The following is a 25,599-nucleotide window of genomic DNA, read 5'->3' as shown; positions in this document are numbered from 1 at the left end:
CTTTTTCCTGTCTTCTCCTCCCAAGACAAAGGCAACAAGCCATAGATGCGCTCAGAAAGGACGGGGTTCATTATCCCGGTTCCTCAAAATGAAAGGTTCAAGGGTTTTTACTCAAACCTATTTGTGGTTCCAAAAAAGGGCGGAACAGTGCGGCCCATACTGGACCTAAAACTGTTAAACATGTTCGTCAGAGTGCGACGGTTCAGAATGGAGTCGCTCCATTCAGTCATCGCCTTGATAGCAAAAGAAGAGTTCCTAGCGTCCATAGACATCCAGGATGCTTACCATCACATCCAAATTATTCCCCTCACCAAAGATTTCTATGCTTCGAGGTTCGAGAGAAACACTTTCAATTCGCAGCTTTGCCCTTTGAACTCGCCACTGCCCCCAGAGTCTTCACCAAGGTCATGGCGGCTGCCATGGCCATCCTTCACGCTCGGGGAGTGGTAGTGCTACCGTATCTAGAGGATCTCTTGATTAATGGACCGTCTTTTCAGGCCTGCAAGGAGTGCGTGAGTATCACGATGGATACACTTTCTCGCCTGGGCTGGAAGATAAACTTAAAAAAGTCGTCGCCAGTAACAGCTCAGTGAATTTCTTTCTTGGGAATGATTCTGGACACTTTCCGAGGGTTGGCTATTCTTCCTCCGGAAAACGTCTTAGCCTTACAACAGGGAGCACGGATGCTCTCCCGCTCATTTCCTCACTCCATACGATTCAGTATGGGAATACGCAGCAAGATGGTGGCAGCTATAGAGGCGGCTCCATTCGCACAGCTACACCTCCGCCCTTTGCAACATGCGCTTCTGATGGATTGGGACAGGAATCTGTTCTCTCTCGACCGTCGATTCTGGCTGTCTCAGTGGGTCAGGCAGACCCTCAGGTGGTGGACGCTGAAGTCTTCACTGGATCAGGGGAAGTCCTTTCTTCCAGTACATTGGCTAGTGGTGACCACAGATGCCAGTCTTCTTGGCTGGGGGGAGGCAGTTTTCCGCCATCACACGGCACAGGAATGCTGGTCTACTTGAGAGTCGTGTCTGCCGATCCACATTTTGGAGATACAGGCAATCAAGTTAGGCCTTCTGTGGTTTCATCACCTCCTGGCAGGCTGACCCATCAGGATCCAATCCAACAACGCCACAGCTGTGGCGTACATCAACCGTCAGGGGGGCACCCGCAGCAGGGCGGCCATGACCGAAGTAGGTCATATTCTCCGATGGGCCGAGAGGAATTGCTTGATCATCTCGGCAGTCCACATCCCGGGCATAGAGAATTGGGTGGCAGACTTTCCTCAGTCGCCAGGGTCTCGCCTTGCGAGAGTGGTCTCTGCATCCGGAGGTCTTTCAGCAGATCTGCCGTCGCTGGGGGACTCTGGATGTGGATCTGATGACCTCAAGGCTAAACAGCAAAGTTCCAGAGTTCATAGCTCGATCCCACAACCCAGTAGCCATCGGAGCGGACGCAGTGGTCCTTCCGTGGCATCAATTTCATCTTCCGTACGTATTTCCTCCACTCCTGTTACTTCCAAGGGTCATCAAAAAGATCAGAGCAGAAGAAGGGGTGCCGATGATTCTGGTCGCACCGGACTGGCCGCGCCGGGCGTGGTACGCGGAGCTAGTACAACTCGTCTCCTGGCGACTTCCGGACCACCCAGATTTGCTTTCCCAGGGCCCGATTTATCACCAGAACTCCGGGGCCCTGTGTTTAAGGGCTTGGCCGTTGAATCCTGGGTTCTAACCCAAGCGTTTTTATCTCAGCAAGTGATAGCCACCATGATTAGTGCTAGGAAGCCCGCGTCGATACGCATTTATCATCGCACCTGGAAAACTTTCTTCTCATGGTGCAAGGACTGTGGACGCTCTCCTCTCATGTTTTCCATTCCTTCCCATTTTGGAATTTCTCCAGACCAGATTGGAGTCAGGTCTTGCGCTTAGTTCTCTCTTAGACTGCACCAAAATGCAACACGCTGCGTTTGGCAAAGGTCGCCGCACCGTCAAAACGACACATGCGGAGGCATCTGCATACATCGTCACGGCCTGCGTACCCAATGCTAAAGATAAGGCACGCACGCCGCATGCCAAGGAAGGCGGAGCTTCACAGAGGAAGTCTGCAGCCATCCGCACCTCGACCATACGCTAGTGTGAAACTAGCCTTAGTCGCAGTCTCGTCGATCAGGCGGGTCTCGGCGTTGGCAGCCCTGTCTTGCCGAGCCCCGTTCCTGATTTTCCATCAAGACAAGGTGGTTCTGAGAACGTCACCGTCTTTCCTGCTGAATGTTGACTTTTCTCTCCATCTCAACGAGGACGTTGTTTTGCCCTCATTCTGTCAGGCACCAGTCCATCGTATCGAGAAGGCTCTTCACACTCTGGATGTGGTGAGAGCTCTTAGGAGGTATGTCTTGCGGATGACGTCTTTCCACAAGTCAGATGCACTATACATGATTGTGGAGGGGCACAGGAAGGACCTAGCCGCTTCAAAAGGCCACAATAGCCAAGTGGATTCACTCAGCTATTCATGAGTCCTACCGCGTCAGGGGCAAACCCGTCCCAGCAGGGATTAATGCACATTCCACTCAGTCAGTGGGTGCTTCTTGGGCCATTCGGCACCAGGCGTCAGCAGAGCAGATCTGCAAAACTGCGACTTAGTCCAGCTTGCATACTTTTACAAAACACTACAATATACATGCTCAGGCTTATGCAGATGCGGCCCTCGGCAGGCGTATCCTGCAGTCGGCAGTAACACATCTGTAAATGGTTGGTACATGGGGTATTTCCAGTTGTGTTGTTCCCTACCCAGGGACTGCTTTAGGACATCCCATGGTCTCGCGTCCTCCAATGAGGCGTAGGAGAAATAGGGATTTTTGTGTGCTCACCATAAAATCCTCTTCTCCGTGCCAATCACTGGGGGATACAGCACCCTCCCTGTGTTTTTTCTTTGGTTTTGACATATTGTACTCTTGTTTGCTAGTTATGAGCTCCTACTGCTTTGTCACCGAACTGGTTCAGGCTAGAGCCGGCAGAGGGTGTATACTGCAGAGGAGGAGTTAATCTATGTTCACTGAGCGACCTCCTGGTGGCGGCAGCATAACACCCATGGTTCTGTATCCCCCAATGATTGGCTCGGAGAAAAGGATTTTACGGTGAGTACACAAAAATCCCTATTTTACCTTATAATGTACTGGAAAATGGGAAACATAGCCAAGTACAGTGAAATAGTGAAAAAAAAAACAACACAATTCTGTCATTGTCGTTTTGGTTTTCATTGAAAAGTTTGAGTGGCCTGGCAATACTATTCTACACATCAATATAGTAACGCTGATAAATTAATCTTTACAAGTCTATTAAGTAGTGAAAAAAAATCTAAAGTTTGTAAAAGAAAAAAAAATTTGATTAGTGTCGCCATTTTCTGACACCTGAAATGACGTGTGGCCTTGTTTTTGCACAACAGGCTGATATTTGTATTGATACTATTCTTTTTGGGGTTTTTTCAGGTGAGTTACAGCAAACAAAAAAACTGCAATTCTGTGATTTCAATTTGTTTTCTTTACAACTTGAACGGTTTGGAATAACTGTTATATTTTGATAGATCAGTGCTTTATGCAATATCACATACCATATTTTGTGACTGTAGAATGTATTTTTAGCAATAAAAAGTCTTGCCAAAGTCTGTCAGTATTATAGACCGCGTCCTTCCCGATCACGGACAGAACTATGCAATGCACAGATGTTTCTCCTCCTGCCCCACACTGATCTAAGAATCTGCAAGGAGGCTGCTCATCCTGAAAAAAACTTCAAACTGTGGTAATGTATGCACAGATTATGTTTTGCTTTTATTCTGTAGTTTAGCAAGTGTGATTTGGCTGTGCTAATTGTTTTGATGTTGTAGTTTTGCTGATTGTGTTGCATCAAAGCTACATATGGTGTATTGATGCTGTAGTTGAGGTGTGTGAGGTGTTTTGATGTTTGTGCGGCAGCCAAGGCGACTGAGCGTGTATGTGTGTGCATGTACTGAGCATGCAGCAGTATAGTGTATATGGGTCTCTGCGTCTCTTGGCAGGAAAAAACGCTGCATAAAATACCCACTTTTTTTGCAACGTTTTTGTTGCAGATTTTTTCCAAATCATTAATATGGGTGAAATCTGCAGCAAAAATTGCTCAAAGAATTGATATGCTGCAAATTTACATCTACTGCATGGAAAAAATGAGCAAAGTGTGCATTAAATTTCAGGAATCTCATTCAATTTGCTGGTACTAGTAAATCCGTCAGGTTTTGTGACAAAACTGAACAGACCCTATGTGTGCATAACAGAGTATATATAACGTGAGTGCTGTAAAGCTATATGGGTCTGCTGTCAGACGCAGATGCTGGTTGTGTACTACAGCCAGCACCTGCCAGCTCCTGAGAATCCATCATATACAGGAAACGGACACTACCAGTAAAACCGATATCGGGAAGGGATTAAAAGCACTTGTCAATGTACACATCTATGAAGTGTGCAGAAATGAAGCCAATATAATGTGTGAAATAATCATCACTATTTAATAAAAATATATCCATCACACCCACCTTTGAGTATGCCAGTTTCCGAAAAGCTTGTTTAGCTTCAGTTGGTTCAATAAATTCCACTATGGCCGATATTCCACCTTCTGGTAGCAATACCCTTCCCAGATCTCCAAAAGGCGCAAACACCTCCTGCAGTTCTGCAACCTGAGTCCTAGCTGGAAGGTTCTTGACTAGAATCACTGTTTTGCTACGTGGTGAAGCAGCCTGAGAGAAAACAGATAAGACAACCTGTTATAATTATTGGCCAAGAGGATATATTTGGGTTATGCCTCTAAAGCAGGGTTCCCCAACTCCAGTCCTCAAGGCCCAACAACAGATCATGTTTTCAGGAATTCCTTTGTATTGCACAGGTGAAGCAGTTATCACCTGAGCAATACTAAGGAAATCCTGAAACCATGATCTGTTGGTGGGCCTTGAGGACTGGAGTTGGGGAACCCTGCTCTAAAGGTCACAAAGTGGTGCATATTCATTTTTAACATTAAGTGAGAAATATATAGAATTGCTAAATATATCTTTGCCAAATTTAAAGGGGATTACTAGGACAAAAATATTGATGGCCTTTTCTTAGGACATTCAAAAAGATTTGATATTTGGGATATTCACTGATCAGTAGAAAGGAAAAGGCTAACGCCCTCCATTATTTAGATGTGAAATTTTTTAATTAATTTTCATTAATTTTCTTTTGGCTTCATATTTAGTCATCTAGTCTACAGTATTTCCCTGCTTTGGATACTAACATGGCTTCATTCTATACTTGGACTACTACTATCAAGTGTATGCAGCACTACATGGACATGTATACGTACATGTTTGACCAACGGAATATTTGGTGTATATATTTTTCAAAATATTGCCATATATCATATCTACCTCTGTATTTGACAAATTTGTAATTAATTAATTATTGTTGTTACGTGTATGCCTGTTGGCAATGCTATTTATACATTGGTACATGTCATTTGCATATGGTGATTATTTAAATATTATATGTATTTTGTATGGCCTGTATACTATTTTATTATGTATGCCTTCTATTTAAGATTCCGCTCTATGCGTTTGCTGCATTTACTCTTTTTAAACCTCTCTTTTCTCTTCTCATATTTTGATGGCCATGCGCATCGCTCCTTGTGTCAGCGACTCCACTCTGCAGCCGGCATCTATATGTACTGCGCCTGTGTCTGGGTTACAGCCCAGCGCATGCGCCTTGTACATGATGCCTGTGCTGCTCTGTAGGACCTGCGGACACGAGGGCGCATGCGGCGAGGGCGCCACTGTCATTGGTGGATTCCGGTCACGTGACCGGGTTCAGGGGCTATTTCAAAGTCCTGGTTGGCCTGGTGCACCGCGAAACCCGCATCAGGGGAGGCATAGCCTGGTTCTCCCTCTCCTCCCTTTCCTGGTAAGCTACCTTGTGGCTATTTTTGATATTGTTTGGCTGCAGATTGCGGCCTGCCATTATATCGCACTAGCGCTCTCTCTTTACCGCCCTTGTTGGTGTCTGATTCTGATATTCAGTTTCTGGGCGCTATCACTGCATATTTACATGGTTTACTGGGTATATGTTCACAATGGGGATGCTTACTGGGATGTTTTTTCCATCATGGTGGGAGGAGTCGGGTATTTGGGTTGATACCGTCTGCATTGTTTGATTGGCACTCTGTTATGTATATATTATCTGTAGTACATTTTTCTAAATAAAGTTTTGATTAATTTATATGCAATTTACCACATGCTCTCGTTTCTCCTCCTGGATTTAACTAATCTCCAAAGATGTAGAAAGCACAATATAAAATTGGCCAGGCAGGGTACAGCACAAGATGAAATAACGCACAGAAGCAGAAGGTGAAATCTTCACTTAGATTAAGTTGATGATAACTCGGAGAAGTGGGGCTAGTCAGGTGCATATATGACAGATGGAAAACATTTGCAAGCACTGAAGTAAAGCAGGTGTTGCTGGGATATGTACTTTTTTCAGACAAGAATAAGACTCCTCATTTTGCCAAGAGAAGCTAGATGTACAGAAGGGTAAATAGAGATGAAAGAAGACACATACAAGAAAAAAAAAAAAAAAGTTATTTTGGGCTTAGTCTATGTATTAATAATAATTATACATTTACTGTACTTTGTGAAAAATAATAACCCTTTAAATACTGGGAAATGTGTGAACCATAGACCATGAACACCATTACCTGACTGAAAGAATCCAGACATACTCCATGCTCCTGCAGGAAGCGACGAACGTCTTGAACTAACTGGGTTTCTCCCAATGCAACTCTGACTGCAACACTGCCTTTTCCCTCCTGATTGGGATAAAGAAGAAAACGTATCAGAGCATAGGAAATACTTTTACTACTGACATAATGAACGCAGGTAAGATGATTACTCACATGATCCAGGACTTGGCTTTTGCTTGTGTTGTACTTTTGTGCAATCACTTCGGCCACTGAGCTGGTCCCCATGAACAGGGTATTCCAGTTGTGTGAACTGAGTGGGAAAGTGAACACAATGAGAACAGAAATAGATTAATCTACACTAAATGTATCACAGTGGCTCACGCTTGATGCATTTATAGCCATGTTTGTCTAACTTTACACCAGCTGTGGGCTAGCTTATTTTTAGACCAAAACCATCAAAAACCTACTGCAAGCTATTAATTAATTTTGACATATCTTACAAGCAGCATACTCATCGACACTATATTTTCGCAACCCTTTATAAAAGTGTCTAACACCATTACCAGATGTGTCAGATGGAATGTGTGCAAATCTGACCTATTATGTTATCAAGGATCATATGTTATAAATTAAACTTGGATTCTATGACAGCTTTACTTTAGACTATACTATTACTAGGCTGAACTGGATTTCGCAACTGAACTCATAGAATATCCTCATTATTCTTTAAAGTAGAAACAAGTTTGAGGAGAAGAAAACATTTCTGTTCTAGCCATCTGAAACCTGCACCTGTCGCTTCTCAGCAACCAATTTCCATAACATAAAATAGATAATACCTGGGTGATATATATATATATATATTTTACTCACTTATATAGCACCATTAATTCTGCATTACAGACATTATCACTATAAAACTATTTAATGACTATGTAAATTGTCTGAAATTCACCCACCAGTCCTTCTTTTTCAAAATGTATTGTATATCATGAAACTACTAACTAGCAGAATCAGAGATAGGTAAAGGATGGTTTGTTTTTTCCCTGACAAGTGCATACTACATATAAGCATTATTGTTGTGACTTACATATGCACCTCTTTACAAACCTAACAAAGACTTCTTATGGTGAAAATGTGAATAGTCACATGTAGCACAGATAAAAGGGCAGCAGCTAGTGTTTTATTCCTGTTCTTGCGAAACTGGATGACAATAATACATGCTGCCTACTAAGTCACTAGATTTCAGGATTATGGACAGTACCTGGAACTGTTGGCTTTGTCTTTCAAAGCTTTTTGCTTCTTGTAACTTGCTGCTGCTTCACCTTCATCTTCCTTTTTCACAGTGGAAGGAAGAATATGCAACATGCGGCCCTGGAGACGAGTCAACGAAAAGACGATAAGGGGTATTAGATCTCCCTCTCTCTTCACACCACTGAAATACTGTAATGGGGCTCACTTGGGGTGCCTAACATTTCCCTCCAAACAGGCCCCAAGTCTTGTGCTTATACAATTTAAAGAGGACCTGTCACAAAGTCAAGTGTGCTCAGTTATCGCCTTTATTATTCCCGCTCCTCCACTCATTATTCCATTTTTTTATTTTAAAACTGCAAAATGATTCCAGAGATATGAACCGCTTAATTTAGAGCTGATCTTTATGTTCTTTACAAGGGGTGTTGCTATCAATATTTTTGGGGGGGTGTGTTTTGGCTGCTCAGCACTATTACCTTGTAAGTAAAGCAGCTTCGGTAAAGACCATAAAAATGAGCATCTCTTGTGCACCAAACAAAAAGGCCCATAGTTCTAGAACGTTGAAGCGGATTTAGAAGAAAAAAATGGAATAATCAGGGGAACAGCAGTATAAAACGGAAAAAACTGGCCACTTTTCACCAGGCTCTTTTTAATATCTATTTAACCCCTTCACCCCCAAGGGTGGTTTGCACGTTCATGACCGGGCCAATTTTTACAATTCTGACCACTGTACATTTATGAGGTCATAACTCTGGAACGCTTCCATGGATCCCGGTGATTCTGACACTGTTTTCTCGTGACATATTGTACTTCATGTTAGTGGTAAAATTTCATTCAAATAACTTGCGTTTATTTGTGAGAAAAACGGAAATTTGGCAAAAATTTTGAAAATTTCACAATTTTCCAACTTTGAATTTTTATGCCCTTAAATCACAGAGATACGGCACACAAAAAACTTGATGACTAACATTTCCCACATGTTTACTTTACATCAGCACAATTTTGGAACCAAAATTTTTTTTTGTTAGGAAGTTATAAGGGTTAAAAGTTGACCAGCGATTTCTCATTTTTACAACACCATTTTATTTTTAGGACCACATCACATTTGAAGCCACTTTGAGGGGTCTATATGATAGAAAATACCCAAAAGTGACACCATTCTAAAAACTGCACCCCTTAAGGTGCTCAAAACCACATTCAAGAAGTTTATTAACCCTTTAGGTGTGTCACAGGAATTTTTTTGAATATTTAAAAAAAAAAAATGAACATCTAACTTTTTTTCACAAAAAAAATAATTCAGGTTCAATTTTTTTTATTTTACCAAGGGTAACAGGAGAAATTGGACTGCAAAAGTTATTGTGCAATTTGTCCGGAGTACGCTGATACCTGATTTGTGGGGGGGAACGACTGTTTCGGCGCATGGCAGAGCTCAGAATGGAAGGAGCGCCGTTTGACTTTTTCAATGCAAAATTGGCTGGAATTCAGATCGGACGCCATATCACGTTTGGAGAGTCCCTGATGTACCTAAACAGTGGAAACCCCCTACAAGTGACCCCATTTTGGAAACTAGACCCCCCAAGGAACTTATCTAGATGTGTGGTGAGAACTTTGAACCCACAAGGGCTTTACAGAAGTTTATAACGTACAGCGGTACAATTAAAAAATCATATTATTTCCACAAAATGATCTTTTCACCCCCGATTTTTATTTTCCCAAGGGTAACAGGACCCTAAAAGTTATTGTGCAATTTGTCCTGAGTACGCTGATACCCCACATGTGGGGGTAAACCACTATTTGGGCGCATGGCAGAGCTCGGAAGGGAAGCAGCGCCATTTGACGTTTTTGGCTGGAATTGAGATCGGACACCATGTCGCGATTGGAAAACCCCTGATGTACCAAAACAGTGGAAACTCCCCACAAATGACACCATTTTGTAAACTAGACCCCCCAAGGAACTTATCTAGATGTGTGGTGAGCACTTAGAACCCCCCAGTGCTTCACAGAAAATAAAAAAATCATTTTTTTCCACAAAAATGATATTTTTGCCCCCAATTTTTTATTTTCCTAAGGGTAACAGGAGAAATTGGACCCCAAAAATTGTTTTGCAATTTGTCCTGAGTAGGCTGATACCCTACATGTGGGGGTAAAACACTGTTTGGGCGCATGGCAGAGCTTGGAAGGGAAGGAGCACCATTTGACTTTTTCAACTCAGAATTGGCTGGAATTGAGATCAGACGCCATGTTGCATTTGGAGAGCCCCTGATGTGCCCAAACAGTGGAAACCCCCAATTCTAACTCCAACCCGAACCCCAACACACCCCTAACCCTAATCTCAGCCCTAACCCACACCCTAGCCCTAACCCTAATGGAAAAATGGAAATAAATACATTTTTTTAATTTTATTATTTTTCCCTAACTAAGGGGGTGATAACAGGGGGGTTTGATTTACAATTTATGGCGGTTTTTATGTTTGGCAGCTGTCGCACGCTAAAAGACGCTTTTTACTGTAAAAATATTTTTTGCATCACCACATATTGAGAGCTATAATTTTTCCGTATTTTGACCCACCGAGTCTTGTGAGGTCTAATTTTTTGCGGGACAAGTTGACATTTTTATTGGTACCATTTTCGGGCACGCGACATTTTTTGATCGCTTTTTATTCCGATTTTTGGGACGCAGAATGAACAAAAACCAGCGTTTCATGAATTTCTTTTGGGGGGGTGCGTTTACACCGTTCCGCGTGCGGTAAAATTGATAAAGTGGTTTTATTCTTCGGGTCAGTACGGTTACAGCGATACCTCATTTAGGTCGTTTTTTTTATGTTTTGTTGGTTTTATGCAATGAAAACTTTTATATAAAAAATAATTATTTTTGCATCGCTTTATTCTGCGAGCTATAACTTTTTTTATTTTTTCGCTGATGATGCTGCGTGGCGGCTCGTTTTTTGCGGGACAAGATGACGTTTTCAGCGGTACCATGGATATTTATATGCATCTTTTTGATCGCGCGTTATTACACTTTTTGTTTGGCGGTATGATAATAAATCATTACTTTTTGCTACGTTTATTTTTATTTTTTAAGGGGTTCGCTACGGACGCGGCGATACCTAATATGTGTACTTTTATTGTTTTGTTTTGTTTTTTTATTTCCAAAAAATGGATTTATTTGGGGGAATATTTTTTTTTTTTTCTAATTTATTTGGCGATTTTTTTAAAATTATTTTAACACTTTTTTTTTTTTTTTTTTAACTTTATTAAATAGTCCCAGGTGGGACATCTCTGTCACATCACAGATCACTGTGACAGATCAGCGATCTGTCACAGGCAGTCCAGAAGGCTTCCTCATGCCTGCGCTTTGCAGGCACTGAGGAAGCCAGCTTCCTGCAGGCTCCCGGAGGTCCCCGCCACCATATTGGATCCGGGGACCTGCAGGAAAGGAGCCCCCCGCAGCAGCGCTGCACATTGCGCTGCCGTGGGGGGCTCAGGGAAGCACGGAGGGAGCCCCCTCCCTGCCGATGCTTCCCTTTAACCCCCGGTACACCGCGATCATGTTTGATCGCGGTGTGCAAGGGGTTAACGTGTCGGGGGCGGTCCATGACCACCCCTGACACATTGTGCCGGGTGTCAGCTGTGATAATCAGCTGACAACCGGCCGCGATCAGAGGTGCTCACCACGTGGTCGCCGCTGATCGCGGTAGACGTACTATCCCGTCCCATGGACGGGATAGTACGTCTGATGTCAGGAAGGGGTTAAAGGGAACCTGTCACCATAAAATTGCAATCCAATCTGTAGGTCCCATGTTATATAACAAGGAGAACAGAGTAGACTGGTGTATTGTTTTGGGAGAAGAGATGCAGTATAACCTGTGTTTTAATAAATTAAACCTTTGCTCTTGCTGAGATTTTCAGTCAAATGGGTGGTCCTATCAGTGACTGATGGCTTTTTTTTTTTTTAGTTTAAGTGTGCATACAGACATAACACTCATATTAAATCTTTACTCACAAAACTATATATCAATCTACTCATCTCTCCCTGCTATAACATTATCCCTGAGGATCGGACTGCAAATCATGGTGACAGGTTCCCTTTAAGGTCCAAAACCCAATGTTTTGTTTTTCCACAAAGTTTCATTGTGCAACAAAAAATCTACCTGTCATTTCAGGTGACGGCTCAGAATACGTTGTCATGAGGAATAATAGTATCTCTAGCCATTACATGATTTGCATCATGCAGTTTCGACCAATATTCTCATCTTGAGACTATCTCCCAATTTTCAGTGGTCTCAGAAACAGTGGGTGGACACTAGCCATTATGATTTCTTACACAGCGAGTACACAGAGATTAATGATTACTCCTATTTGTGGCAAGCAGCAGCAATGAGAAGTGTAGCTGTGAATCCAGAACTGGGGTGGACAACAGAAAGCAGTGACATCGGTCTGTATATCCACCACTGTGTCTTTCAGTATGTTTGCTTCCTCCTTTTCCTGTCCAAACTCCATACACTTGAAAATCTTTATTTGGGGTCAGTGGATGAAAACATTTTTGCCCACATGTAAAAACGTTCAGATAATTTGCTACAGTAATTAACTTTATTATGAATGAAACCTAGATTATTACTTCACACCTAGACTGACTACAATTGGAGATTGTGTATATTCTAATGAGAACCTTTAGAGACAAGCGATTCTTTACTAACATCAAATCTCACCCAAAAAAATGCCACAAGTCCATTATACTGGATGGAGTTTATGAAGTTCTCCCAATTTATCTACTGACAAGCCTATATGGCATCAGATAATGAACTTATTGAAATACATGTAATTTCTGTTATTACAAAACCAAGTACGCACCTGAAAGATGTGTCCATCAACCTCGGCATAAGCTTTCACAGCATGTTCTGTAATAAGGTATGTAATAAAGGCAAACCCCTTAGGCTTCTTAGTTAGCTTGTCAATCGGAAAATGGATTTCTGAGAGAGGACCTGAAGGTGGAAAAAGAATTAGTGAAGAAATAATTTTCTTAAATGAAGCATTTACAACAATATTAGTTGCTTAATAAAAGGATAGTGTACGACAAGGATAAGAAGGAATCTTTGTAAGTGCCATATTTTCAAAAACACTTCATATCATAAAATCAATTTACAGTCAATGGTATAGAGGGAGTTCATATTTACTGACATTTTGGACACTGGCTTAGACTTAGAAGAAGAATGTACGTTTATCAGGTCCTGCAAATCAATTCTGCATATTTACCACCTCTATAAATATCAGTTTTATGCTCATTTCCATTAATGAGGATAAATAGTGCATCCATTTCTTACCATATTTGGAGAATAATGTCTCCAAGTCCTCCTCAGTACAGCTGTATGGCAGGTTTCTAACAAAAAGTCGTCCAGAATCCGACAAATCTTCTTGCACCTCAGAATCATTTTGGCGCTGTTCCCATGGTCTGTTCGGCGGTTTTCCTGAGACATGCCCTTCTTTTGTTTGCTCAACCCGGAAAACTTCAATGTATCTTGTACCTATGGATTCATATAATTTAGCGATCGGTTTTATCTTCCAATGACATAGCGAATTTAAGGTTGTCAGCATTGTTGGATCTGAAATAACTGACATCACAGCACTGTACATACATTACTTGCTATTTTCAGTGCATTAACAAAGGTACCAAACTAGCTAAAATGTATGGATCACTGAAGGAGAGAAGACATCCGTACTGGGGCCTTTATATGCTTTACTAATGCACAACATGTATCTACCTATACCCAACCACTAGAAATGGTTGAAATTAAAATCGCAGACCTTTAGGTATGCCTAAATTTAAGTCATAAGATCTGCAAAATGCTGAGTGTGACTACAAACCGCTTCATGATCTGGAACTTAAAGGAAATCTCTCAGTAAGTTTTTGCTATGTAATCTGATAGCAACATGACGTAGGAGAAGAGATCATAATTCCAGCGATGTATCAATTATTAGGCTGCTTCTGTCATTTTGATAAAATCCCTGTTTTCCCTACTTCAGATCTACCAGTTCTCTGAATTCTGAGCTCTGTATAACCCCGCCCCCACCACCGATTGGCTGCTTTCTGAGTACACTGTGCATTGTCGGAAAGCTTCTAATCAGTGGTGTGGGGGGGTCTACACAGAGAAGCTGACGAGCTAGCAGTAGAATGCTAGTGTTCTAGTGATAATCTCCTGCTGATAAAACACTGATTTTATTGAAACCACAACAAGCAGCTCAGTAAATGACACATCACTGACATTAATGTTCTCTTTTTAGACTAGTAATATTATTGTAATGCAAATTAAAAGAAGCACCACATGTAAACATTACATTGTTTCTTCAAATCATATACATAATTATCACACAGTCTTAACTCAAGAAATGTTACGTAAAATCAAAGGACAGCCTGCACCCTGAAATGACGGCCTGGTCCACCATTCCCTCAGGTCAACACTAACATTGTAGCCTTGCTAACTTCAGATGAACCGTGAGGGCAAAAGTCAACAAAACACAGAATGCTTACATTTTACCATTGTGCACATACTGTATTGTAAAGAAAACAGAGCAGCAGCAGATAATGCCAGAAAACGTGATCTGATGTAGGATTTCTAATTGTGATCATCACATGACAACTCACCCATATAATCCTTATTCTTCTTAAGTGCTCTATGCACATCATCTTCAGTATTAAAATCTACAAAAATATAACCTGAAATGATAATGGATAAAGAGTTGGCTGCTAGGTAAACATACAGTGTAGAATACAGACAAAAAACATCAGTGTCTTGCTGTTTCTTACTACAGAGATGCTGTGGGTTTTGCTTTTTCTGCCTAAGGCTAAATTCCCAAGAGTATTTGGTGAGTTTTTGATGTTGCAGATTTTCTGCAACCTTTCAGTACCTTTTATGTTAATTATGTTACTTACGCTTTTTTTTTTTATTGCATTGGTGTGTACCTTTTTTTTATTTCCCCCAATACCAGATTTTCAGCTCTGTCCAACCATTTCAATTGACCACTACTCCTTCATGGCCAGTTTCAAACAGTTGATTTTTTTTTATTTCTATCCAGTCTTGTGCAATTTTGGATGTGTGCTTTGGCTCATCATCCTGCTTGAAGACCCATTATGTTTAACTCATGGTTTTCTTACACTTGGGATCAAATTTCATTCTAAAGTCATTCTTGCTCCAGCTGCGCGATACCAGCTATACGTGATCCAGGTACTCTACACCAGTTCGGCATCCTAACTACAGCCCTTACATACTCAACCACAATCCACCCCATCTCAGCCGTCCTGCTGCACCAGCACCATCTGTCCTTGTTACTCAACAAATGCTTAGCTGAACCCACGGCTTACGATCCAAGTCACCAGGCAGTTACAATAAACACTTTAATTTCACTTTGTTGTCCAGCAAATTTTACTATATGGCAATCTTTTCTGTATGTCTCTGGGACTCATAGAAAATCCCACACTTACAAGGCACTAAAGAATAAGAAATCGAACGTATTCTTTATTCCATCCTTAAAATCGCATGGTGAGATACAAACACGAGGTAGACCCTGTGTTCTCTACAGGATTCCTACAAATTTGTTTCATGAACATGGAGAAAATGACACATTTTTCAGGCTAAGATTATTTCTATTCAGTTTAAAGGGGACCTGTCAGTTGATTCAAGCTGAGCCAACCATGGGCAGCATAAATGAGAACCCGGGGATGCATGAATGCAGCCAGGTATCATTTGGAACACTCAGGTGTCGTCTAAAGATCTGGCCAGTTTCTCCCCACAATGCTTTAGTTACCCGGTGGTCTCTCCCCATGTACCAGGCTACAATCGTGCAGCCAAATTCTGATTCATGCTGCTCCCGTGGTTTGGGCAGCACAAATTGACAGGTTCCCTTTAATCATTCCTTTCTAAATCTAGGGTTCCTTTAAGATTATCGCAATGTCTTATAATTGTACAAGTACAAAAGAACATACCTGTCTTGTTTCCACAGGAATTTCGCACTATTCGAATAGCAGCTGGTTTTAGCGGTAGAAGAAACTCTCGGATGTTTTGCTGGAAACACAAAGCATATTTTGTAATGAGTAAGTGGTCTTTAGGTCATTCTTGCATTTTAAACAAGAATTTATTGGCGCTTGTTCAGACCATGTTCAGATATGGCAAACAATTTTCAATACAGAAGGGTTATACGTGTATTTGCCAAATATTTCATCTGTAGCATGGAGAGGATGAAATACACGCAACAATCTGGAAGAATTCTGCAACATATAGTATAGAAGACTCTGCACAGAAAATATGTGAAGAATCTTGCAAAATCCTCAGGCAATTTCCTCTGCCACGTGCTGCACTCCACTGAGAACTTGTGCAACAAGCTACATACACAATCTTATTGTATTAAATTGCATAAAGGGAACATAATGCTTAATTGCAGTGTGTGGAGTATCACATTTTTTTTGGAAGAAACAATTACCATGTGATGTACAAAACCTACTTCTGTTACATTGAATGGTGCTCCTCTCAGTTTGACTGTATAAGGTGTCGTAGGCGCATTCAAAACAGGTTGTTTCTGAAGGATAAAAAGTAGGAGCTTAGTTATATGCATAGCAATGAAGTCAAGAGTGGCATTTTGACATGTTATTCACCGGTGTAAAACACAAATTCATTGTTATAAATTGCATCTAATATACTCAACGGTTTGAACAAAGCGAAGCTGCGCATACATTTAGCAATTTTTGCTGTTTTCACACCATTTTTGCCCAGCTGTCACAAAGTGGAAGAGTCTCAACGAGATGGTGCAGTGGTGACCCCTGCTCGTCATAATCATTACAGGCAGTGGAGTTCCTTACACCATAAATCTTACTCCAGTCCATGACTCGAGTAAGTTTTGTAGTGAAGCGCACACAGATCTACACACCACTTTGCACCTCACATGCATGCGCCTTTTAATGAATTATGCGCCTTATTCTTCGTTCCTCCCCATCTTCAAGACAGGCAGCAAAAAAAGTCACCGTTCTTGATGAATCAGGGGCCATAGACTCTATTGAGTATGTGTTCTATTTGTGAAAAAAAAAACATGTATTTGAAAAAAGGACAAGTGAAAAGGGCCTTTTACGGCTGACACACTGGACTTCGCAACATCACACTTCGATGGCCTGGGGTTTACTCCTTAAGCTTAAGCAATGTGGGTGTGAAGAATGGCTGTAAACAACTGGGTTCTAAGGAGTAAGATTTTTCCTTGTAGAGAGTGACATGCCAAGCCTGGTATGCCTGTGTAAGGAGGCTTATAAGCCATGCAATGCTTTTCGGGGAAATAAAATATGAAAATTGCAGACTAGAACTATAGTACCACCTATTGGAAGCAACAATCCTAAAAGGGAACATCAAGCCTTGCAATATGATTTAGGATAAAATCCGAAACAGAATCTCAATTTGCAGACATGATGTTTCAGGGTGTTGCTCCTCTTCAGTACAAAGCATGAGATTTGATTTGGCTTCAAGAGAGGCTTATGACTGTGGTGGAAGGAATAACGTTTCTCCTTGTGGAGAGTGACATGCCAGTCCTGCTCGTTAAAGAATCCATATTGACTTTTCGGACTGTTGCTTCCTAGAGATGGTACTAGAGTTCTGGTCCTCTTCCACTCTGAAGAGACAATTTGCATATGTAAACAAATGGACCCAATCTATTGCATCTCTTGTTTGTAGCTAACCAGTTCAGGGTTCCTCATACCCAGCAGGAGGCTCTGCTAATTTATTACTGTTTACAATTTATCAGTATGCTTCTAGCAGATAGAACTGTCAGGGTGGAGAGTTTAAATTGAATAGATAGTACTGATACGTGAGATGATATGGGAAGTGTAGATGGTAGAACTGTGGGTATGAATGGAGCACTCAACATTTATAAAGAAAAGATATCACTTACTTCTTTCTTTCCTGGTTTGGTCTTCTCAGAAGAACCAAGAACTTTGCTCTTGGCATCCGTTTTCTTCTGGTCTGCAGCTTTCTCCTCTTTAGCCCCACATGATACAGTGGAGGGCTCACTCACTACCTTTGATTTGAGGTAGTCCATGTCAGAAATCTCTGATTGCAAGGCTACCTTCTCATCTACAAATCAACAGAAATGGATTAAAATCTTTATGCAGTATATTTGAAATTTCTTATGTAAAATAAGATACAAATCAGTATTTCCATTTTTGTTGTCATTTATTTGAATGGCAATGTGCAAACTAAAGTGTGTAAATGAGCACTGCTATGATGGACACTTCAGAGTCTGCACTTTTTAAGCACATAGCTTAAAAATATGTTGGAAATATCTAAAACTCCCAAATCACAAATAAAGTCGTCTACTAGACTGAATGTTGCCATAAACCAAATCTAAGAAGTTTTTTACTCCCCTAGTCAAGAATTACATATTGAAGGGTTCAATTTTTCAAGGTTTGCAGTTAGGTTTCTGCAAATCGTAAGTATGGAGATAAATAGTTCACACCTGTGTTTTCCCCACCGTCCTCATCCTCAGAATCTCTCTCTGAATCAGAATCAAAGTTGAGGTAGTCGTCCTGGGATCGGCTCTTCACCTTTTCTACAGGCTCAACCACTGTGTCATTAGCCCATGTAGCTGTCTTGCTCCTGCTTTGGTGAACATTAAGAAATTCCTTGAAGCCACTGTCCTTTTCCAGCTGCAAATCAAACAGCACTATATTATATTAATTGAAGTGAAATCACACTCCCTTTAAAATTAATCAAAAAATGTAATATTTTTTTAAATACAATGCAATTTCCTTTATAATCATACATATAAAGATTACTTACATCTCCCAAAACAAAAATTTGCTCTTTCTGTGCCTACAAAAAAAGATTAATTCTATTAAGTATGGGTAACACAAAGTAGTTGTGCAATCAACTTTTTTTTATTTTATATCTGTCAACAGATTTCACAACATAAAAAGAATTCAGACATGATGAGTTTGTCATTTTAGATATTTTACAAGAGTTTGGGGAACACTTTACTGAAGGTGAACAAGCCCTTTAGTTTGTTTGGTGAGGATCATGGTGTTACATTAGGAACACACATGCAGCCCTATCAGAAGATTCCAACAATGTTACTAATGTTGCACCCGGTAGCGGTAGGGTAGGTGTTTGTCTATTAACAAAATGCATACTGTCAGCTTAGTTTTTACTTTACTACTAGACTTCTTTTACTTTACCTTTTTTATTTCCGTTTTGGCATGTGCTCCATCCTCATTTTTTGTGACGTCCTTGCTTTTACTTTGCGAGTGCTTACTCCATGGTCTACTTTTCGTGGGATCACCAAATGATTTACAAAGCTCCACCTTTAAGGAAAGATGAAATAAAGTGACTTTGCTAAAAAAATGTATCGTGACCACTCCCCACCACTGGTGATGTATCTGGCTTACTCACAGATATACGCGATGTGTCAATGAAGCTCTTGTTGAAGTGGCTAAGAGCGGCTTTAGCCTCATCTTCTGCGCTAAACCCAATGAAGCCAAATTTCCGGAATTTCCCATCCTTTGTGAATTTTAGGGTGCAGTCGGTTAAATTGCCAAACTCCGCAAACAACTCTCGGAATCGATCTTCCTTCATCTTTACAAAAAATAAATAAACCATCACCATGTTTTAATTGAAGGTTAACTTCTTTGCTTTTATTAAAAGACCTTGTGTTAAGAAAACGGAAAATAGTTTTACACCAGAGAAATGAAACGGGTCAGTGTTCAGAGAAAAGTGCTCGTCCTGAATAATGCCCATCAGTGCCACAAAAACTATTAAAAGGGTATTCCCATTGCCAAGATCCAAACCCAATATGTACTAGATTTAATAATATTAGCAAATACCTCCAATTAGAAATGTAGTATAGTTATTCTGATTCGCTATGTTGCTTATCCCATGTGCAGGCATTGCTGTAGCTTAGGTATCCACGGTTACGACCCCTAACAACTAGCTAACTGACATTAAGTTGTTGTAACCATGGATATCTAAGCTACAGCAATGCCTGCACATGGGGTAAGCGACATAGCGAATCAGAATAACTATACTACATTTCTAATTAAAAGTATTTGCTAATATTATTATTACATCTATAGGGATATGATCTTGGAGTTGGGAATACCCCTTTATTGCAAATCCATAAAATCCGAAGCCCCAGCACTTTTAAAGAGCACATTAAAAGAACAGGGGTATAAATGCAAACAGTCATTTTTTTCAAAATGTTTACACATGGAAACATGGATATTCAGCATGTGCGCTCATTCTCAGGTGCCTTTTATTTTATACACATGATTACAGTGTGCTCCCTAAATAGTGAGTGCTGATTGTTCACAGCCCACAGGGCTACCCCAATGACTGGAAGCTACCGACTGCAGAGACAATATAACTTCATTTTCTCCCTGGAGAAACACTTATAAATAGACATCTCCACTGTATTTAAAACAGTACTTATCTGCAGATTACCATTATGGCTGGCAAATACCATTTTATAGTCTTGACAGGTTCCCTTCAAGTGCAATCAAATTATCAAATAAAAAATCCCTTTAAAAATATGAAACTTTAATAAATTGAGGTAAAAAACATCCCCCTAGTGCAATAACACAATTACCAAACTCTATACCATAATAACCTACGATAGCCCTACCCGTATAAACTACAGGTGGGAAAACAATAAGCAAATAAAAGAGATGAAAGATAGTGCTTAATATAATACACAGGCTATTAATGTACAATTCATGGATGTGAGGTCTCAAGGTTTGCCTCTCTATCTGGACACCTCACATCCATGAATTAGCTGGTTCCTTATTGTGCCTCCTGATGAACCGTGTGGACGGGGAAATGCGTCGAGGCTGGAAGCTAAGTTTGGGTTAACCCCCAATTGTTTCTATAATTCTGATGTTCTTTTATTGAACCACGCTATTTTTTTACCTCTAGTCTGTGCTTGTCTGATTTTACTCCAGAGAGGTTTTTTTTGGCTTTATTTGATAATGCATATGGAATCTATGTTTTCTGTAGTCTATTAATACCCAAAAAGACAAGATTGCCACTATCTACTGGTAGTCTATGGAATCTATATTTTCTGTAGTCTATTAATACCCAAAAAGACAAGATTGCCACTATCTACTGGCAGCTTATGGAATCTATATTTTCTTTAGTCTATTAATACCCAAAAAGACAAGACTTGCTAGTATCTATTGGTTATACAAGAGGTTTCTCTATGTTTACATGTAATAGCCTGTCTTTTATATATTGTACATTAATAGCCTGTGTATTATATTAAGCACTATCTTTCATCTCTTTTCCCACCTGTAGTTTATAAGGGTCATTTAGGCCGAGTCTGGGAGAGCCGCCGTGGAGTGGGGGCGCCAAATCGTATCTTTTAGGGTGCCAACCTCCACTGTCAGGAAGGGATAGCAGGCTAGTGTAGGGCTATCGTAGGTTATTATTGTATAGAGTTTGTTAATTGTGTTATTGCACTAGGGGGGTGTTTTTTACCTCAATTTATTAAAGTTTCATATTTTTAAAGGGATTATATGATTGCACACACAGGTTCCCTTCAAGTCGCAAAAAAAACTAGACAGTCAACAATCAAAAATGTAAAGTGGCAAGTCACTTAGAAGAGGTGATGAGTGCACCTTAGTCTCTACAATAGGTCTGGAGGTACAGGGTCACACTTACGAGTGTGATACAAGAAACTCGTGCATCAATACCCAGCACTGCCGCCGTCACTCGGGTGTATTTCGCTCCGGTCCTGAGTGCCGGCGGCTGTGCCGGGTATTTATGCGAGTTTCTCGCATTGTAGTTGTAAGTGTGAACCCGGCCTAACTCACATACTGCTTTCCAGAGCGCCTGTTGGTTGCTAAGACCCCATTCTCCTAACGTAGGAGGCATCCAGAGATGTCTACACAGATCACCATTAGTACTTGCCAGTCCCTACTCCACAGTTTCTTGCCACTGCTATTCTGTGGGTGGCTACTCACATAGAGTTAATCTATCATGCATTTTTCAATCCATGTGATTGGGGGCTGCACAGAATTGCATCACGGACAATATGTAGCCCGAAGGCTGCAGATTGTGGACCCCTGGTCTAGTTCTTAACAGCATATTAGTCCCAATTTATACCTGATTTATAATAATAATAATCTTTATTTTTATATAGCGCTAACATATTCCGCAGCGCTTTACAGTTTGCACACATTATCATCACTGTCCCCGATGAGGCTCACAGTCTAAATTCCCTATCAGTATGTCTTTAGAGTGTGGGAGGAAACCGGAGCACCCGGAGGAAACCCACGCAAACACGGGGAGAACATACAAACTCCTTGCAGATGTTGTCCTTGGTGGGATTCGATGTTGTCCTTGGTGGGGTCCTGGGCTGCAAGGCTGCAGCGCTAACCACTGAGCCACCGTGCTGCCCCATAAAATGAATATGTAATATAATTTGGACTATAAAATGTAGTCAGATAATATTTGTATGAGGCTACGTCCCCACCATAAGTTTTTGGTGAGTTTTTTATGTTGTGTATTTTAGAAATAATAAAAGTTGAAGGGGGAAGTTTGAGAGGGAAGGGGAGGCATTGTTGAGCCTGTGGGACGGAATGACCTGTAGTCATGGGGACTCAGCCTTGCAGCATGGGTGCTGTGAGGCACCAGGTCACCTTCCCTGCTGCTGCGGTGGTGGTTGGTACATGCTGCCGCACCTGAAGTCTATACAAAGTTACGGACCCACTGAGACTTTTATTGCAGTTTGAACCTACACGTCTATGCGATTCTGCACAGAAAACTCGATCCGCAAACAAATTGAGGAACTAAGAATAGCCTGTCGCAGGGTATGAGTGCTGTGAAAAAATTAGATCGAAGTCCTATGTGGAAAAAATGAAGTGTGCATGAGCTCCATGCCTCTACTTTCTGCAGCAGCGATGATGTCCCATTACAGGGTCATGTGACTGCAGCAGTGGCCAGCGATCGGCTGCAGCAGTGGCCGGCCCCTGTGACGGCACATTATCGCTGCTGCAGAAAGTAGAGATCAGCAGGTAATTGGGCAGCATCAGAAAGGGAGAAAGCAGGAATACAGGAGGGGAGTCTTGCTTTGTAAAACCTCCCACTCTCAACACGGCCCCTGTAAGGTCTTACTTAGGAATCACTATTGACAACGCACAACTTACTGTACCACTGCAAAACTCAAGGAAGTGATACGTATCGTGATAGAAGACGCACAACAACGATGTTGCCAGTGAGAAATCGGGAAACAAGTCTGCACGTGAGAACCGTGAACATGACCAGAGCCACGGACAGCCCCGAGATGGGGCGGAATATTGACCTCGTTAATGAGTAAATAAAGTATTAATTACCCCATTCGGGAGATTCTTGACGATTAATCGCGACATCTTGCTTAGTGGTGTTAACACCAGGTAGTGGAATCACGTTTAGTCCGTGGGCGCTGCCATCTTGGTTTACACCACGTGACTAGTGCTGCGCAAGTGCAAAGACGATGGGGGCGTGTCCTGCCTGTGGCGCTCACTGCTGCTCTGTATCCCTCTCCTGCGTGAGGTATTAGCGGGCGAGAAGTTCATTCGCTCTGCAGGCAGGGGGCAGTATACCTGTAGCGCCATGTCATTTCTACGGCTGCGAACAAGGTTGTTGTAGGGACATACTGTGAGAGCCATAGTGTGGGAGGGCTCACAGAGAGGCAGTCGGCCGCAGTCTGTCTCTTCCCTAATAGCCCTGTGGTAGCAACAGTGCCAGAGGCTGTGGGCCCTATAATTGCGAAAAGTGTCCCTATAGAATTCATCTATTGGCACCATAAATGTCATGTGTCCCATGAGCCGGTGAGGTGCTGTGTATGACCCTTGATGTTTCTTAGGCTACGTCCCCACGGTCAGTAATCGGCAGCGCTTTGGACGCACCAAATGTCTGCTACATCCAAAGCGCTGCCGCCCGGCTCTTGTATGCAGGTGATTCCGCATGTGTTCATTGAACCGCGCGGAATCACCGCATCCTATACATTGTACGGGTGAGATTTACGGTCAAGAAAGAAAGGTGCGCCGCATGTCCGACTCCACGGCTAAGCCATGGGCGTCCGTGCATGCATAGTGGGCATGAGATTTCTTGAAATCCCACCCACTGTGCTGTAACATCCCGACACTGCAAGTTGCACATTGCGTATGCACACAGCGTCCAACCCGCAGTGTTTAGTGCCCGTTCTGAGATATCCTTTTTATTCTATCGTAAGGACTTTATGTCGGGACGCATGCGCAATAGTGCATTTCCGCTATACAATGTGTGAGATAACCCTCCTCTATTCTAAGTGGGGAGTGTGAAGGATCAATGGTAACTTTGCTTGCGCAGGCGCACTGGTCGATTTTTGTCACTGCTCCGGGAAAGACCTTCTTCCGCAGGAAGCGACGACTGAGAGCGTCTTTCGGGCCTAGACAGAGCGTTCAGTCCCACCTTTCTCTACATGTGACCGCACAGGCGCACTGGCTGAGTCTGGCTACTGCTCCTAGCATGACCTTCCGCGGGAGGTGACGTCCGAGAGCGTCCCTCATGCTTAGACAGAGTGTTCAAGCCCGCCTCTCCTCATATATGACCGCACAGGTATTAACCGCAGCTGCTGCTTATTGCTGGTCTTATTTTGCGTATATATATATGACTTCTCTCAGACCTAACCTTCAGCCCCTGACGAAGCTACCTTGCGGTAGCGACACGCGTCGGGCATCTCCACAGGCTCCCCCTATTCTTTGGTATTGTATCAGAGCGGTGCACTTAGCACTTATGTTATGCGCTACCCTGAATGATGACTACCGGGTCTGAACCAGTTCAAACAGGGTCCTGAGTCATTTTCTCTGGCCCTTTTACCTCCTCATTATGTTATTTCTCTGACTACATTATTAGGGGAAGTGGGTAATATGTGCATCTCTCTAGTACATGGCTTTATACACTTGGGTCTTGATTGTCTTACCCATTTGGGTTTCATTGCAATACATCTGTATGGTATTTCTGACACCAAGTTATCTTGCGTTTCAATCCTTAATAATCATTTGGTTGTATGTATCTGTATATAATTAATGTGATAGGGGAGTCTTAGAGGGTTACATTTTTAACCCTATGGGCCTATTGTAATTGTCATGGAGTGACTTTTTAATGTTTTTAAATGGTTTTTTGGTCTGTCTGAAATTTAATTTTGTGAAAAATTAAATGAATTTTGTGTGATTTATGTGGTGATCCCAGTTTTTTGGTCAGTAGCTTTCTTCTCTCTTTTGATTTAGAGATGATCTGCAATGAGGAGTGGACCAAAATTCCTCTTGACATGTGCGCAAACCTCATAATCAGCTACAAAAAAAGTCTAACTGCTGTGCTTGCCCACAAGGGTTTTGCCACCAAATATTAAGTCTTGTTTGCCAGAGGGATCAAATACTTATTTATCATTGCAAAATGCAAATAAATTTGTATAATTTATAAAATGTGATTTTCTGGGTTTTATTTTTGATATTCTGTCTCTCAATGTTAAAACTAACCTACCCTTAAAATTATAGGCTGTTCATGTCTTTGTCTGTGGGTAAACTTACAAAGTCAGCAAGGGATCAAATAATTATTTCCTTCACTGTATATTGT

General features: G+C 41.6%; 1 protein-coding gene across 2 annotated transcripts in view; it reads right to left on the bottom strand.

The window, feature by feature from the left end:
* Positions 1 to 23,489, bottom strand: part of RBM19 (RNA binding motif protein 19) — a 68,771-nt gene extending 45,282 nt beyond the window's left edge. For both annotated transcript variants that reach the window (XM_073582558.1, XM_073582557.1), the window contains exons 1-15: positions 23,337 to 23,489; positions 19,402 to 19,584; positions 19,188 to 19,313; positions 18,793 to 18,825; positions 18,470 to 18,659; positions 17,906 to 18,087; positions 16,478 to 16,552; positions 15,963 to 16,041; positions 14,625 to 14,696; positions 13,306 to 13,506; positions 12,836 to 12,966; positions 7,999 to 8,108; positions 6,951 to 7,047; positions 6,753 to 6,863; positions 4,567 to 4,767 (exon numbers count right to left, since the gene is read on the bottom strand). In XM_073582558.1, the coding sequence (XP_073438659.1) occupies positions 4,567 to 4,767; positions 6,753 to 6,863; positions 6,951 to 7,047; positions 7,999 to 8,108; positions 12,836 to 12,966; positions 13,306 to 13,506; positions 14,625 to 14,696; positions 15,963 to 16,041; positions 16,478 to 16,552; positions 17,906 to 18,087; positions 18,470 to 18,659; positions 18,793 to 18,825; positions 19,188 to 19,313; positions 19,402 to 19,584; positions 23,337 to 23,372 (1,827 nt within the window). In that variant the 5' untranslated portion in view covers positions 23,373 to 23,489. The remainder of the gene's footprint in view (positions 1 to 4,566; positions 4,768 to 6,752; positions 6,864 to 6,950; positions 7,048 to 7,998; positions 8,109 to 12,835; positions 12,967 to 13,305; positions 13,507 to 14,624; positions 14,697 to 15,962; positions 16,042 to 16,477; positions 16,553 to 17,905; positions 18,088 to 18,469; positions 18,660 to 18,792; positions 18,826 to 19,187; positions 19,314 to 19,401; positions 19,585 to 23,336) is intronic.
* Between the last annotated feature and the right edge of the window lie 2,110 nt (positions 23,490 to 25,599).

Source organism: Dendrobates tinctorius, unplaced genomic scaffold, assembly GCF_039654945.1.
Source record: "Dendrobates tinctorius isolate UK_male_01 unplaced genomic scaffold, ASM3965494v1 ptg000073l, whole genome shotgun sequence".
NCBI classification, from domain to species: Eukaryota; Metazoa; Chordata; class Amphibia; order Anura; family Dendrobatidae; genus Dendrobates; species Dendrobates tinctorius.
The sequence above is the reverse complement of the archived record's forward strand: the minus strand, read 5'-3'. Positions and strand labels throughout refer to the sequence as shown.